General features: G+C 40.2%; 1 protein-coding gene across 4 annotated transcripts in view; it reads right to left on the bottom strand.

Annotated features, from left to right (window-relative positions):
- The window catches only part of PEK (pancreatic eIF-2alpha kinase), a 19,383-nt gene extending 3,354 nt beyond the window's left edge, over positions 1-16,029 (bottom strand). Inside the window, exons 1-20 of one of the 4 annotated variants that reach the window (XM_086971082.1) lie at positions 15,881-16,029; positions 13,198-14,229; positions 12,283-12,859; positions 8,081-8,157; positions 7,406-7,630; positions 7,066-7,103; positions 6,637-6,759; positions 5,913-6,116; positions 5,304-5,465; positions 4,530-4,696; positions 3,975-4,188; positions 3,684-3,836; positions 3,240-3,394; positions 2,960-3,093; positions 2,367-2,739; positions 1,817-1,964; positions 1,375-1,548; positions 1,052-1,171; positions 508-825; positions 160-246 (exon numbers count right to left, since the gene is read on the bottom strand). In XM_086971082.1, coding sequence (XP_086827208.1) covers positions 160-246; positions 508-825; positions 1,052-1,171; positions 1,375-1,548; positions 1,817-1,964; positions 2,367-2,739; positions 2,960-3,093; positions 3,240-3,394; positions 3,684-3,836; positions 3,975-4,188; positions 4,530-4,696; positions 5,304-5,465; positions 5,913-6,116; positions 6,637-6,759; positions 7,066-7,103; positions 7,406-7,630; positions 8,081-8,157; positions 12,283-12,839 — 3,429 coding nt within the window. In that variant the 5' untranslated portion in view covers positions 12,840-12,859; positions 13,198-14,229; positions 15,881-16,029. Of the gene's footprint in view, positions 1-159; positions 247-507; positions 826-1,051; positions 1,172-1,374; positions 1,549-1,816; positions 1,965-2,366; positions 2,740-2,959; positions 3,094-3,239; positions 3,395-3,683; positions 3,837-3,974; positions 4,189-4,529; positions 4,697-5,303; positions 5,466-5,912; positions 6,117-6,636; positions 6,760-7,065; positions 7,104-7,405; positions 7,631-8,080; positions 8,158-12,282; positions 14,230-15,880 lie in introns of those variants that run through there. The other 3 variants (XM_086971081.1, XM_022844640.2, XM_022844641.2) reach the window with 3 other exon arrangements.

The following is a 16,029-nucleotide window of genomic DNA, read 5'->3' as shown; positions in this document are numbered from 1 at the left end:
AGAAGATAGAGTTTAGAGATGTGAAGTCTTGAGTCTACTATTCAAAGGTGTATTAGTATTATAGCCTGAAGGTGCTAGAATTAACAATGCATTGGCATCTGGGACTGTATGGCTGAAAATCGCATTAAAGGAAAAATTTCTCTAGAACGAGAAACTTACTTCGCGAGCACTTGGCCTCATGTTTGGATCCGCAGCCAGCATAGCTCGAACGAGCTGATATTCATCACGAAACTGCTTTTTGAAGCCCTGCAATTCAATTCACAAACCGCTAAGAAGGTCGTTTATACAGTAAACGTAAACTTCTCAGTGTATGATATATATATATATATATAGTTAACATTTATTTTCTACAACATGCGTATACATATGCATAACTAGGTTTACATCTTCACTGAAAATATATAGGGAAGCTAGGATTTCTGTCCAATGTCCGTAAAATGCCATAAAATGATGCGAAAGTTTAATATCTTATTCTACTACTACGATTCCCCTGGAAAGAGATCTTACCTTCGGAAAGCGGAGCTGCTTAACCTTGCTCAAAGTACAAACGCGCTCCATTTGAGTGGGTAATGACCACAATAATTCGAAAAGTATCAGACCCAAAGCAAAGATATCGATCTTCTGGTTGTATTTACTACCCATAACTTGTTCATGACTCATATACAGTTGAGTGCCGACCTTATCTGTCAACTGAACGTCAGGGGGCATACGACCAGTTTCGAGCGAGTTGCGCTGTTGGTCGCCCTGAGCTCCCGGAGTACCTGCCGGAATCGAAGTGATGGTAAGTCTGCCTTCGGTCTCTGTTACAAGACCGAAGTCGCCAACCTGAAAAGAAGAAGAAAATAAAATGTAATTGAAAAAAGCAATGCTCGAATGAACCTGCTTTTTTGCATGGCATACTTTAGCGATGTAGACTGCTAGATAACATACGTGACCCTAAACTTCCGGTTATTTGAAATTAGAGATTGATTTGTTTTGAATCCACACGATCATGCTGTACATTTAACTTTTAAAAAGACCGCGGATTATGTTATCCATTGATTAGCATTACCTTAACGACATCCCCTGTCGTGGAGAAGAATATGTTTGAGGGTTTGAGATCACGGTGTATCAGGCCGCTATCGTGAATGTAGTCTACAGCACAACTGATTTGGTAGAAGATCTCCAAAACCTGCAAAAGGATACATCTTCTCAGGTGAGCACGTTGCCACCTCAATATCACCTATTGTCGTGGCATTTAATAATAGGGAGAGACAATGAAGCTCACATTCATGTGACAAGAGTTCACAATAAGCGTATTTTATTTTTTGAGGGACTTTATCAGCAGTAAATGTATTGTCTTGTGAGAAAAAATACGGCTAGGACACTGAATACCTTGTCGTGTCCACGCTCATCTAATGTTTTCTTTTGAGCGAGCCAGTCCTTAAGTGATTCTTTCTTACATAGCTCGATCTGAATGTAGAGGTAAATCTGTTCTCGGGACTTTTCCCCAAGCGCTTCGACGAATTTTCCAGCAGAAACGGGAAGCGAATCTCGCCGTTCGCGTGTCTGCAGTGGCGCACGTGTTGAAAAGGTGTAAAAAATGTTAATTCAACAAATAATCTAACGTTAAGGTGCCCTTTGGTTTATAATCCTTTGTATACATCACATAATATCTTCGTTCGCATAGTAATTTTATGCTTAGCGATGATTCTTAGCAAGCGGATACAATGAAAATCTTCCCGCAACACAAGACAACATAGATTATGTATGTAGTTTACGGACTTTTTTCCTTTTACTATTACGATTTCGCTAATGGCAGCTGATTTTTACGAACCGCCATTTTCTTTTCAGTGTTATTCTTACTGCACCGAAAAACGTTGCCCCTGGGACTATTTTCCTTCTCCTCATCAGATGTCTCGTAGGAATAGTGTTCATCATCTTCAGTTTTACTTTTCCGTGGGTTTGTTACTACCACGTCGGACCTGAGAGGTATAACAGTTAAACAGATCTGGGCTTAAAAAACATCGTACTATAAGACGATTTCGGGATAATACTAACAAAAAATTAATGAGAACCTTAAACATCCATATTATATACATAGAATGCGCTATTATTAATCTCTAGCAGTTACACCCATGCCATAGTATCTACAGGAACACGTCACTTTAGCGTATATATATCCTAAGTTAAGCCTTCTTTAAATGGACAACTATCACCTTTTAATCACGTTGAACAGAAAGCAGCAATGCTCTCTAACGGGTATCGTTTTATCACACAGTTCAATAAACTCAGTAAGGAATTTTCTCTTGTAGAAAGAAGGTCGTTCAATCTAAACATATTGTACTAATATGCGACTTTGTTATGCGCTCACAGTAACATGCTACCTTGTCGCAGACGTTTTGTCGTCGGACGCGAACACAATGGAGTCGTCGACAGTCGACATGAAGTTTTTACGGTCTATCTCGTCAGCACCTCGATCCAGTGAGGAATCGTTCTCATCGTCGTGCGATTCTTCTCCGGCCCAACTGCCGCCCCCGTCGGCCCAGCTGCCGCTATAGCTATGGCCCCCCTGGGTCGAATTAACGTTATCCTCATGTCCTTGTCGTGACCCTTGCCACGCGTCTGGATTGAAGTCGAACGGTCGAAGAGGGTTGAAGCTGTCGATTCGTTTTCGTAAGCCATCAGCGTCACCGCCATTTTGATAGCGCTGTTCCGTGGCACTTGCCAGTTCAGTCGACCTACTGGCAGTAGTTGGTCCTAAGGAATGATTGAAGAACAGCAGGAAACTCTCAGACCAATTCATATTTCAGATACGTTACGTAAAGCCCATACATGGTCGTCATATGATACATATTTTCTACAAAATATGTCACAGGCTTAATGCCAACGTGATCTACTGAAGCTATTATCGGACCTATACGCATGCTGAAAGCTTAATGGTGAAGCTTAAAAAATTTATATTTGAATATGATCTCACCTGTATCTGCCGGAGTAATTTCAGTTCCGATCGACAGCGTATTGGTCTTGCAGTCTAGTAAAGTAGCCTTCCAAAACGCATCCATTTCCTGTTGCCAACCTGGTGGTGGCGTTTCTAGCCAGGCATTGTAGTACCTATAAGCAATGTGCCCCAAAGGACGTGTGACGGTTGTTAAACGCTTTGATCGATATATATTGAATTTTAAGGCATTCGATAGGATCACCTGCTCGATCTATTACTACAGAGACTTTGCTAAGGTAATAGAATACAGATAATTCACCGAACAATGTGCTGATGATCCAATTTAGCAAGGGCTTTCACCTCCCGTAGCACTTTTTCGCGAGCCCCTTTTCTCGCTGGCAGACGAATACGTTTGACAGCATAGGAACAGTCATCGATCTTATTGCGACTCTCGAATACAATGCCGAAGCCACCCTAGTTCAAAAGGAAAACACACAGCATCGGGATTTATCCTGGGAACCATGAAAGTGTCGGGCCAAATTTTCATCGACTAGTCGATAGAAACTTTTCTAAACATTGTAACTTACCAAACGTTAAAAACCATACAACCTAACGTATTCGCCCAATGAGTTTGGCTTTCGCACGAAGACAATAAAAACGTATTCATTCAAAAATCAATAATCCACTTAACTATTCGTTGAGAAACGGTATCCGAGTGAAAAAGTAGCAAAATATTTACTCTCAAACAGCTCTATCCACTAACCTTTCCTAGGCAACGAACGGGCACAAAATCAGTAGCATATCGCGAGACGTAATTGGAAGTAACGGTACTTGATGATTCACTAAACTCTGACCCCTTAGGGTCCACGGAAGATTCTACGCTTAGCGTTTGCCCATCGTCGGAAGGTGTCACCGTCTAAGAGCAAAAAAGTATCTGTATAGGTCAGCAAGCATGACACACGACATACTTAAATCTTTTCCGGATTTACTGGGGTACTCCTGATCAGTTGTGAAAGCGTCCAGCATAAAGCAATAATGTCACAAACCATCGTACCTTGGACGTCGAACCTGTAGCAGTCGACGGGGTCGCTGTAGATCTTTCCGTATTGATTTCAGCTGAGTCAAACAATGAATGGGTCAGTTGAGGCGACGCCTTGGAAATTGGCTGCCCGTTACGACTGAACACGTATGGCAGAATTTGGGTTAAGAGGAGGTTCACGGCAACAGAGAGCATAACTGAAATTATGCCTATCTCTTTCCAATAGTTTCTAAAGCAAAAGAAAAGAAATCCATGCAGAACAACGATATTATAATGTGCGTGTCCTAATATCATGGACTGCGCTTTTCCTAGTCAGGCTCCTATCCGTCAAACAAGTTTAGCTACGGCATTTTGATCAAGAAATTTATGTGACAGTTCAGATATCGGTCGGTGTCACGAGCGTTAGTGAAGCGTCTACATTCGATTTGTTCTCTATGAATATTTTTTGGATGCTTCTCGTTATTAAATATGCTGGTGTATTTATTGCAGTTCCTATCACATACTCTTTATTGGTGTGGGCTCTAAATTAACATAGAATCCCGAATGCTACCAACTTTCACTATAACTTACCCGATAGAATTGACGACATACACGATCGGCGCGTCGTCCTGATTCTCATCAGGCCACTCGTCGTTATCGCTATGCCTCTGTTCTCTAACATCGTCATTTCGATCAGTATGAGCCTCGACGACGCTTGGCAAGAGAACTGGCTTCTTACAGTCGCCGTCTCGTTCCTCCTAAAATAATAGCACAAGAAACAATCACTAAATTATTGCAGCAAGTGTTAAATATACGCATCTGTAAACCTACTGAAGGTAAGTTTTTCCGAAACGAAGGACACATCATACCGTTATCCTAGTCTCACAGTTGCTATAAACACATTGAATATACAGCCAAAAACGACAATAATAAAAACTTGTACAAATAATGCCTTCACGCGACATACTCTTCGCCTAGATACCTCGAAGATCTAAACTTAATCTGTTATTGCCTCTCTTTGCATATTAAAGATAGACTGCATTTTAATTCTACCGTTCAGCGATCCGAATCTAATAAGTGTAGCTCACACAAGAGAAGAATCGTTTCCTTTGACATCTCTGAATGCTGTTAGGCATAGTTCCAAGAGTCTTTCAGGCTGGGGGCTCACTACGATCCCTCTGGAGGGTAAGAATAGAATAAAAGTATCCTTTTCGTCTTTACTGTTGCTAGGATTTTTAATCATCGAGGGCATGCATGTCTACGTCCAGTCTCCAACCTGGGCATCTCAATGTTCCTGCATCAATTACTTGGCAAACACGTTACCAGTCCGTTATTGCGTGTATTCGCCAGCTAAAATAAACCAACCTGCATGAAATAGTAACCCGTGTCGGAATCAATACGCTCGAATATCTCCCAAGGACTGAACGGCACCAGCGCCGTCTGCGCGTTGATCACCTGCTCTTCATCGTCAATCAGTACTGAAACTTCGGGTTGGTTGATGGTAAGATCCGCGCCCCCAGCGCCTGGCTGTCATTTATGCGCCGCAAACGAATCATACATAATAATATTATGAGCTTTATTAGGATATTGTTTGCTTTGGTCTTCCTTCTTTACCTATATATCAAGATGCATCTAATAGAAGTTACCCTCGCTTTCTTCAAATAATGGACAATTAGTTGAGGTGAACAAAGCACCATATCAATGATTTTCTATTTATTTCACGGCATGTTTCTTCGACCCGGGTTGGCTAGTTCGTCAGTGGCTGCGTTATAGCTGAATAATCTGTAAGGGCAATTATTTAGCATATTGGACTATTAATAGCAAATAAATTTACGAACGCATACTACGAACACGAAATTTCTATAGGTAAGTATAATAATATAAATCAGTATTTAGGTTAGCAGTACTAGCTTAGATCCTAGCGCGATATAGCTTCTGACTAATTACGATCATGATGAATCTGTTTGTACTTACGTTATAATCAATCATCGGTCTATTTTCGCCCGCTATTGCGCCGAACGCGTGTTGCTGATTGTACCATTGATTGGTAAGTAATTGGGTCTTGATATATCGAGGATTTTGTTGAAGGTACAGCTGCTGTTGATAGACGCCAACGTAGAAAATTGGCTGTGGTCCGTGTTCCATTCCAATTAAACGGTCAGGCTCAAACAGGTCCACCTGGGGAAACCGCCGAGTCGTTTGTTTGTATGAAGGAAGTTGGAAAAATATGGCCTGTTCTTTTCTTATCGGTATTCCGTTGAAGGTATGGAGGCGTTCGCAGATAAAATACCGAGAAAAATTTAAACCTTTATGAATAGCAAATAGCTTTAGTAATTTCGCAATAGCTGCTCTGAAAACTCTGTCTTTGGATTAATGAATAAATTCACTTAAAAAATGAATGCGCTTCTCGGGCAGCGCCATTTGAGTGGAATTCTTAAAAAAAAAAAAGAGCAAAAAATAGGCCTGGAGCTACGAGAAAAAGATTCTGGAACATCAGTTTCTTAGGTTGTTTCTGCTTCCTATTGAAGTAATTAACCGCTCGTAAGCCTATAATATCGTTAATTACTAGAATATTAATAACAGCTCTGCTGTCGGTCGAAACGAAAAAAACTAATTGCATTTGTCGCATATTCGTTTGAATAGCTAGCTAGCTTTAATAACATAAGAACAAAGCTAGCATTGAATACAAAAGATGAACCTCTTCAAGGCCGTCTACCGACAACTGCCAGGCGCCGACGATTGGACTGCCAAGCTGTAAGGTCCAGTTACTTGTTTCATGAGTCCCGGTTATCCTTCCGGTACTCGTTTCAACACGGAGACCCTAGAAAGGTACCAAGAACCGTTTACCATAATAACGATGTGTAGTTAGTAAAAAAAAAAAAAAGAAAAAGGAAAGGAAGAAAAAGAAAGAAAGGAAATTTATTTAGAGATAAATTATCTTGGGCAGCGCAAATGATCGATTGTCATATAAAGAGATCCTTCGATCCACTTCCCGTATTCTTAAAACACTTGAGATAAAATGAATTTGTGCCTACCTAGATTACGCATGATTAAATTCATATTTGCTAACGCTAACTATTTAAAGTTAAATTTGCAACTGGACATATAAGTTAATATAAACTTGTACCGTTTCATAGTAGGGTCCATTATCGGAATCCTCCCGTCCTGGAAATAGCATATCCATTTGTTAGGTTTAAACTAGCGACTTGCTAATGGAGTGCTACTTCTCTTGTCAATAAAAAAAATATTTTTCATGTAAGTCAGCTAGCATCCATAGGTGCAAATAGGTAACATAGTCGGGACCCGAATGTTTACGGCGAGCATTCTTGATCATTAAGCTTCGCCGCTTCGGCGTTGTTTCACGCAGCGTAATAGATAATTTGGTGTATTTAAACCTTTAACTTTCGTCAGAGACCTAGGTTTGATTAAACTAACAGTAGTTAACCTATTTTACTTTTTTAATTTACCAAAAGTGACCCGACGCTTGGGTTTATGCTGAGCGTTACATCCGACTGTGTCATCCTCAAGAAGCCGAAGCGAGTTTTCCCCAACGGAGAAATACCATTCTTCTTTTCCTGAGTGTGGTTCGATTGCTCGAACCGTCTGTGTATTACGGCGAACTATCAGGACTGCGCCTGCACTCTGGTTCGATGCACCGCTAAGTTTGTCCTTGGACACACCGCTTGCATTTGCTGCGTAGGATACAATAAATAGAGGAACAATAATTAGGACATGTTCATCCTTTGTACAGATTAGCTCCGACTGTTGATAATTTTTCGCTAATGAAAACGTTTTAAATTCTATATGCTTAGAAATAATTTTGGCACGAAAAATCTTTATATCATAGAAAACTCTAAACTCCTGTTAAAAGAACAAGCAATTGTACAAAGGCTTTAAGACTGAATTATGTGCACTTTTAAATCAGTCAACAATCTACTAATGTTTTGTATGTAACATAAATGTCTTGTAATCATTTACGCTGCAACGATGGATATCCTGTCAATGGCATTGAATATCTTGAAATCTAGGCTAAATACTGCCTATAGCCTTGCGTTCAATAGTCCTTTGGAGGAACAAATCCGTCCTAGAGTTCTTAATAAGAAGTATTCAGCTAGCTAAAACAAGTTGAACGTGTTTCTTACCGGAGTCCTTTTGATCGTCGTTACTTTGGGCATCATCTTTGGTTACGTTCGTACAACTTTCAGCATCACAGAGGTAACTGCAACCAAAAGAAGCACAACGCTTACTGGAATTACACAGTTGGTATATGGGCAATATTATTGATCGCGATTAGTCGATGAACGATAGCATTATTTAAAGCTGATTGATGAAAAGAGAGCAGTGGCTGGGGATCGCGCGCTCCTGCCATTTAATAGCTATTTCAACAATGTATTTTCATTTTTAGCTGTAAGGTAAGTTTTTTGAAAATAGTTTTTCTTCTGTGGCCAGCTTCAGTCTGTCGGTGCTCAGTCTAAGTTAGAACAACACTGACGTTCCTCGTTTATAGGTTGCATCTAACCTATAATTGGTACCACTTTTCGCGTGTGCAGACACGAACACCCCTTCTGGGGGCGTTTCCTAAGCGTACATATCATTTATCACTTCAGCTTTCTTAGATGATTCCATATTGACACGTCTAGGTCCGTTTTCGTCCGCACACACTATACACATTATATTTGAATTTAAACTAAAAACCCTGCCTTCGGCAGATGCTTGTTATTTGATTGATTTTGGTAATAAACGTCGTTCTCGCAAATTCATTAAGCTTTTCACTTATTTCACTCATGACCAATTTTGTTCTAATCTAATGGACGACCCAACAGACCTTTCTCCGACTGACTGCAGCGTCAGAAGCAGATATCTTCCTTTCGGAGAAATCGTTAAATCGATCAAATTCTCCACACGTTATTGTTTTAGAAAGTAGTGCAGTATTTAGGTCGTTTAGCATTTACGTCTTCGGAAAGTACCGGCCCGCTTTAAAAAGTGGACCTGAAGTCTTTTTAAATAATGTGCATGCAGCTTCCAGCAAAACAACTCAAATTCCAAATCGAGATAATATAATTATTATATCTGTATTCTTCTGCCTTTTTTACGTGTTTAGGATTTCTTTGAGTTCCTGTTTTCTTGTAGAGCTCTCGCGTCGGCGTGTGGCAATCTTCAGAAGCCGCATGATGTCTAGTAACGAGACGGACCACTCGTTTTGGCTTACCACAGAGATTTAAAGTTTTGTTGGACGCTCGACATTGGACCGTAGCTAATCTTCATCATATTCTGGAAACAGCCGTCACTATGTATTCGTGGTTTTGCCTTCGAGAAAACTGGCCTTTTTATATGCGGAATAAAGAAGCGAATGCTAAAGTAAATCTTAATTTAAACAAAATACCCTACATATAAATCCATTAATTAAATATCAAATCGCGTTTTATATTTAATTTACTTACTAATATATTTAATAATGTGCTTACTGGCAACATAATTTCTTTCAGCCTATTGTTTACGACATTTTTTTGTTAAGTTTTAATAAATCGGTGGCTCGGGACAGATTAGGATCGTTAGCTAACATTGCGAGCTCTACTAACAGAAAAAATTACCATTTAATCGATTAGAGCAAAGGTATGACTGCAAGAAGAGTAGAACGTGGCTAGTCATAGGCTACATTCGTGCCTGTTATTATCCAATAAGTACCCTTTTTTCTAGAAAAAAACGTGACAATTTATTTCAACGATGCAACAATGGAGAAGGATAGGTCGTAGTGACACTCTATCGTTAATTACACATTTAAGGTAAGGTCTTGAAAATGGGCTCTACAGATTAGTTCAGGTCGGAGAGGTTTAGGAAGCAGGATATGGTGCCTGACAAGTATGCCTTTTTCCCCTTACTCGTCCTTTACGAACTTATTACATAGAAAATTGAATGAGATGTGTTACGGCTGAAATTGTCAATAAGCCGACGTTTCTCGAATAAATAACGTAATAATATTTTCAAATAGGTAGTAGTAAAAAGCTGTCACTTCTGGGTTTAACTGTTAAGGATAATCGCGTTTTTCTCACTCAAAAAGACACCCTTGTTATTGCATAGATTGATGATCATCTAGCTATGTGTCGTTGCTTCGAAAACATATGCAAGAATAAAAAAAAACACGCATCACAATGGTAACGAGAAACCAAGGAAGGCTCAACGGTAAAACGGTCACTGCGGCCCGCTGGAGCAATCCTTCTTCGTAGATCTTCGTATATAAGACATATGTGTTCGTTCTATCTATATGTGTAACGATCTCAACGAAACGAATCCACTATCGAATACAACATCTGAAACTACAAGTTAAGTTTTCCAAATGAAGTCGGCGCCTTCGACTGATAAAACCGAGAGGAAATATTAAAAAAAAAAAATATAGTATTCGATATACAACCCAGGCACTCACTGGGTCCATGGACAGATCATTTCATCTAATATAATGTTATTTGACATTTGAGTTGTATTTGTGCAAACTCTAAGAGGTATTGGCGCTTATAAATAACACAGACATACGTTCACACTGTTTTTACACTGTGATCACGTGGACCAGATTTGGATGCGAACTAATAGTTTTGGCCAAACCACCAAAACAAACGTATGTGTTAAGGAAAAAGTTATTATAAATCTAATATAAATGCGTTTTCGCTAAGAAACTAGTAGCAAAAAAAGCAACAATCTTTGAAAGTGAGTTAATACAAAAATTCTGAGAATGCTGTCGCTGTCCTTATACATAAGCAACGATTGAAAAGTTACAAATAAATGTGGAAAGTTTTCATTCGACAATCCAGGAAGCAAGTTCTATTGTGTTCCATAACTTCTACTCCAACAGGTGATCAAGGACCATCAATCATCATGGCGCTAAATAGTGCGAGCAGTTGCATCAATGTTACGTATTTCATTAGCTCTTTCTTGGATCATCATGGATGATTATTGTGGGGGCTAGGAGAAACAAGGGCAATTCACAATGTTGACAATAGGAAAAAGTTAGGCATTAAATAAAGCGTTTTGTTGTGTTGTATTGATGGTTATCGACCAAGAGGTAGCTGTAGATAATGACTGTACCATAGTTATTTCACTCGATTTTCTGCGAATATATTACTGGTCCAAATAGGAAAAAAGTAGGGTAAGCTCCCAATCGATTTCGATGCAAAAGTAACGTCTGCACAAATAGTGAAAACATAAATTACGTACATCACAAAATACCGCAAGGCACTATGTCGTTTCTTGCTGCGACTATGACGTGTATCAAAGAGAAAATTTTCTTTAAATGGTTTCTTTGGCAGCTACAACGGATCTCGGTAAGCCTCGTGCTCACTCTTTAGTACATGTTCGAAATATCTGAGAATACCTCTCGGAGTGCGGCGAAGACAAATCACTCTATCTTATAACTACTAGGGCTGTGTGTACTCGTAAAGCATAATGTCGTCCTTTAATGAATAGTTCGCCAAGAAAACTACACGCGATTACCTGATCGTTCGATGTAGGTAAATTGTGGGTCCGTACTTCTATTATAGATCTGGATGTTTAATTTTTTAAATCCACATTCCGCTAGTAATTCAGTATGCAATTCATGTTTTCGATAGGTGAAGCTCGATGACGGAAGCTTGCCCAAAAAACCTTTGCGTGGCCTAAAAAAAATTGCTAAAATCTCCCCAATTTACCATTCTGCTTATTAAGCTTTCCTCGTCAAATGAAGAAATAAACATTGCGCTTATCGATAAATACACTTTAAGCAAACATTATTATACTTCATCTAAATTAACAGCTTCCGCTATCGGACAGTTCATGCCCAAAATAAATGAGTCCCCATAAACCGTAACTCGAAGCGAGGAGACCACATTGGCATAGTTCTAGGTTACATATATAGCAGAGCATGATCCTTAATGCGATCTTTTCTTTCGCACACTTTCAATACTACTTAGAGCACATGAAAAGACTCAGTTCGATCAGTTTTGTCGTTTGTTTACGGTTTTTAAATTTACAACAGGTTGACTGATAACAGAAGACGAAAGCGCGAAGGGAAGGACGAAACGATGCCTTTTGGCAAAAAGACATGAAATGCTCCTAAGTAGGCTTAGCTGCCCAAGGTGTAGGTAGCTTTGCATTCGGTACATTGTTAGTGAGGCTAAGTTTTAAACCTAGATTACACTTGATCAGAGCTACTAATCCCTGAATCCCCCGAATCTGAGCAATAGATATTTGATATCCATTTAATTAGGCGAACAGTGTGGGGGGCCAGTCATTAAAAATGTTTTGAGTTCTATGAAAATACCGAATAACTATTTAGATACAGAGCGATGTTTATAATGTAAAAAATCAGAACACTCACCGAACAACACCCGTACGTGCATCAATACCGAGCTGCTTAGTCTCCCGTTTCCCGCTGAACACCCAACGATCCGTCTTTAGGCTGCTGTAAAGAAGGCTACCGGCATCAGCAACTACTTCTACGTGTTTGCCATCAAAACGGTAAAGCGATCCATCAAGTGAAGGTATATATCTTGCTTGTCCTCCTCGGCCATCGTCGAGGATGAGCGTTTTAAGGGATGTTTCCAATAGTGGGTCACCAGTACGCGTCCGCCAGACAATCTCCCCTGAAGGATTAACCGCGGTTACTTCGCCATTCAGCGTAGAAATGAGCACTAGCTCCGGAATAGGTTGTGCCTCTCTTCTGTTTCGAAGTCGGTTAATTGTCGAGCAGTCAGGAAGTTGCCTTATAGCAGCCTCAGTAGGAGGCCGGTGTGGCTGTGGCGCTGGCGTTACCTCCATAGATTCTGCACAGGTCGTTGCATGGTCAGTTTCATCGATGTAGATCTCCTGCACTTCTTCTGTTTCATGGTACTGCTGACCCCGTCGTTCCTCGATGTGGGGCATCGAGGCTGGCATCACGGACAAGCTCGTGACAGCTGCAAGTACAAGAAGCGATACCCCTGCAATAAGCAACCGTGGGCACAAGTGTCTGTTGACAAAACAGTACGCAATCATGGAGACTGCTAAGATGCACCACAGTTTCGACCCATATGTGCAGTTCCAAAATTAAGCAGAGACCTCGCTTGATGACGTGGAAAGTTAGGCAAGACAGAAAGGTTTGTCCCGACCTGCTTTTTTATGTTTAGGTAACTCTAAGTAACTGTTTGCACGGAAAACGTTCCTCCTCACACCCTTTGCATACGATGGGATTTAGAACTTCCAGTTACACATATATACACAGAACTCGCTTTACAAAAGAAAACTTAGTAATTACACAGACAAATGGTGCAGCAGGAATAGAGCTCGATAAGGTCAGCGCGGGCTCGTGCGTTGACTGGGTTCGAGCCTGTGCCTTGCAGCCTTAGACGTTCTTTCTAAAGTCGGCTTCGCACAGCAGAACGGTTAGTGCTTTGAAACGCTATACTGCGCTGTCCTAAAGTACACAAGAAAGAAGAAAGAATAATATTAACGACAAGTTGCTGAGATCAGCCGACCGCGCTTCTCTGTGGCGCAGCGATTGTGCGACTCTTTATTTGGGGTCACTACTTTTAGTTGAGGTTTTCTGGTAAAAGCACTCCACACGCTTAACACATGCACATCAATGACTAGTAATAGTAGCAAATACATCTAAGGGTCCACTGGCTCCAGGTGTCCACTATAAGTAACAATGTCAGAGATGACAAGAAGAAGGACACAGCGGGGCAAAATCTTGCAAAAGTGTACGGATCAAGCGTACTGTCTCGGCAGTGAGCCAAGGGTTATTCATCCAATGGTAGCGATTAGCAATAATCGTTATGAGGGAAAATCCGTATCAATTTCACACTTTTCTGTCCTTCATACGGGATGCACAACAACATTCAAATAAAACACTACCGGATCGATAACAAGAGTCATCCCTCATCCATCGACTTCTGAAGCGCCAATAACACGATCATCAGCAGCAGTGATAGCCGTAACAATAGAGGTCGTGATGAAGTTCCAGTTTGCATGTGAAGTCGTCCGAGTCGCGAATCCACGGAGAAACTACCTATTTTAAACAGCCTGATAGTTTCGATTCACAGCCAGTGTTCCCGAATACTCAGTGCAACTCGATGGTCCACTGGTAGAGGTAGCAAATAGAACAGTTTCAGAAAATTTATCGCGATTTTTATTGATGTTGTTCAATAGAGCGACAACAGGCAAGCTGGATTTGATTGGCGCGTCTGCATCTGTTTTCCCGATTCGGTGGGTACAGAGTGAACGACACGTCTCGTTGGCCCAGCAGCGCCGCGGCTGCTTCTGTGCGGGGGATACCTTTACACCAACGCTAAACGGCAAAATTTCAACGGAACAATACACCATGTAAATAGTAAACGGCCAGCCAGCAGCCGTAGCGGTCGTGACTGAGTTGTACGTATGTGTTAGAAGCGCCTAGCAAAACAAATCAGTAGAGCTATTCGGGTAAAAGTCTAGAGGTCGTAGTACCATTAAGCTATGGGTGCCATTGAGCTATCGTCTCTTTTATATGTTAGCCTTTATCGACAGCTGGTAAAGTCGGAGGCGTGAATTGGTACCAAAACTATTTTGTCTTTAATCTACTCAAATGTGAGCTTCTTAAGATTACGTAATTATTTCTCTGCTACGTAAACTTTCAATTATGAAATGGTGCTGAAGATCATGATTGTTGCCAATAGGCTATTGAGAACAGAAGGAGAGAAGAAATAAAAAAGTAGAAGTCTGGTCACCTGAGTTGTAAAATGTGCAATAAAATTGAGATAAACGAACGGGTTCTCACTAAAACAATGTAAATAGGTAAATGCATGGCGGTTCCTTGAAATTCTGCGATCCGATTCCATAGGCAATGTATGGATAACAATTTAGAGACAATCTTGCCGTAAAAACAAAAGGGTAGACTGGTTTGTAACGATGCATACAAGTCTTAAACAGACACTACGATGCTTCTTTGACTTTCAACCGTTTTTTCGTCATTCGAGCTGAATGATACATTTTACTTCTGATAAGATATCTATTCCATTTCTGGCTAATTTATAATAAGGGGGGAACCAGTTAGAATGACTGAGTAACAGAGATACCTAAACAGCTAAGTTAGTTAACGCAAACTGAAGTTTAAATAACACTATGCAAAAATATTCAATTTTCAGCTATAGTTTTCGCTATATAGACCGTATGGTCATACACGTAGGGATATTGGTTAAAGTTTAAACGTAACGGGTTTTGTGTATTCCGCTTTTTAGAGCTTCTTCTAGATGTTTGCAAATAAAGTTTTTCTTTTTGTTATTATGAAAATCGCTAGTCTATACAACGGAACCCTTGCGATGAGGTAAGTCACAATTGTTTATACAGTATTTTTGAAGATCAATTTATCGATTTTAATTGCCTGAAAAACCATTTAAATTACAATATCAACTATAAGTTTTCTATTAAACTCACTAAAAAAAACCAAGTTACAAACAAATTGCTTTATGTAATCTTTTCAGAGTGTACTAAAATACAAAACCACATTGGCTAACTCTTTAGGAAAAATCTGTACCGTAACCTCACATCGACCGACTTCATTTGCCACCGCTCATGTGCATAATAAGTTAATAACATTTTGTCGCTCCCTGATGTGCGAAATGTGTGCTTTATTTCTACAACAAGAACTTATGTTAATACCGAGTTTTTACTTAGGAATAAGTAAAAACTCGGTATGCTTTTACATACTGCCCGAACACATGTGGGCAATTATATGGGTTGACTATGGGTCGAGTATGAAGGCCACTTGCGCACGACAAACTACTTATGAGTACTATTTGTTTTCAGGGAGTTCAAAACCCGTGGATTACGCAAATTTGATTTCACTGCTAATGAATGACTACGAAACTTTCATCCAGAATCTTTGTTGGAACTTGGTTTGGGGCTCATTCAAGTACTATGTCGCCCTTGGGACACATCAAATCGCTAATAGCAAATATTACCTCAAGTCTAGAATGGCTACTTTTGTTGTGCTAGTCCGTGCGCAGAAATTATCGTATGCTTAGCAGACGTTTGCCCCGCCGTCATTTCTCTCATCCAGCTCCTTCAGCCCTCACCCTTAACTTATTTCGACCCTTCCCCTCGCGGTACT

Source organism: Varroa jacobsoni, unplaced genomic scaffold (genome assembly GCF_002532875.2).
Source record: "Varroa jacobsoni isolate VJ856 unplaced genomic scaffold, vjacob_1.0 scaffold_1120, whole genome shotgun sequence".
Lineage (NCBI taxonomy): Eukaryota > Metazoa > Arthropoda > Arachnida > Mesostigmata > Varroidae > Varroa > Varroa jacobsoni.
Note: the sequence above shows the minus strand (reverse complement) of the source record. Positions and strands in the feature narration are given on the sequence as shown.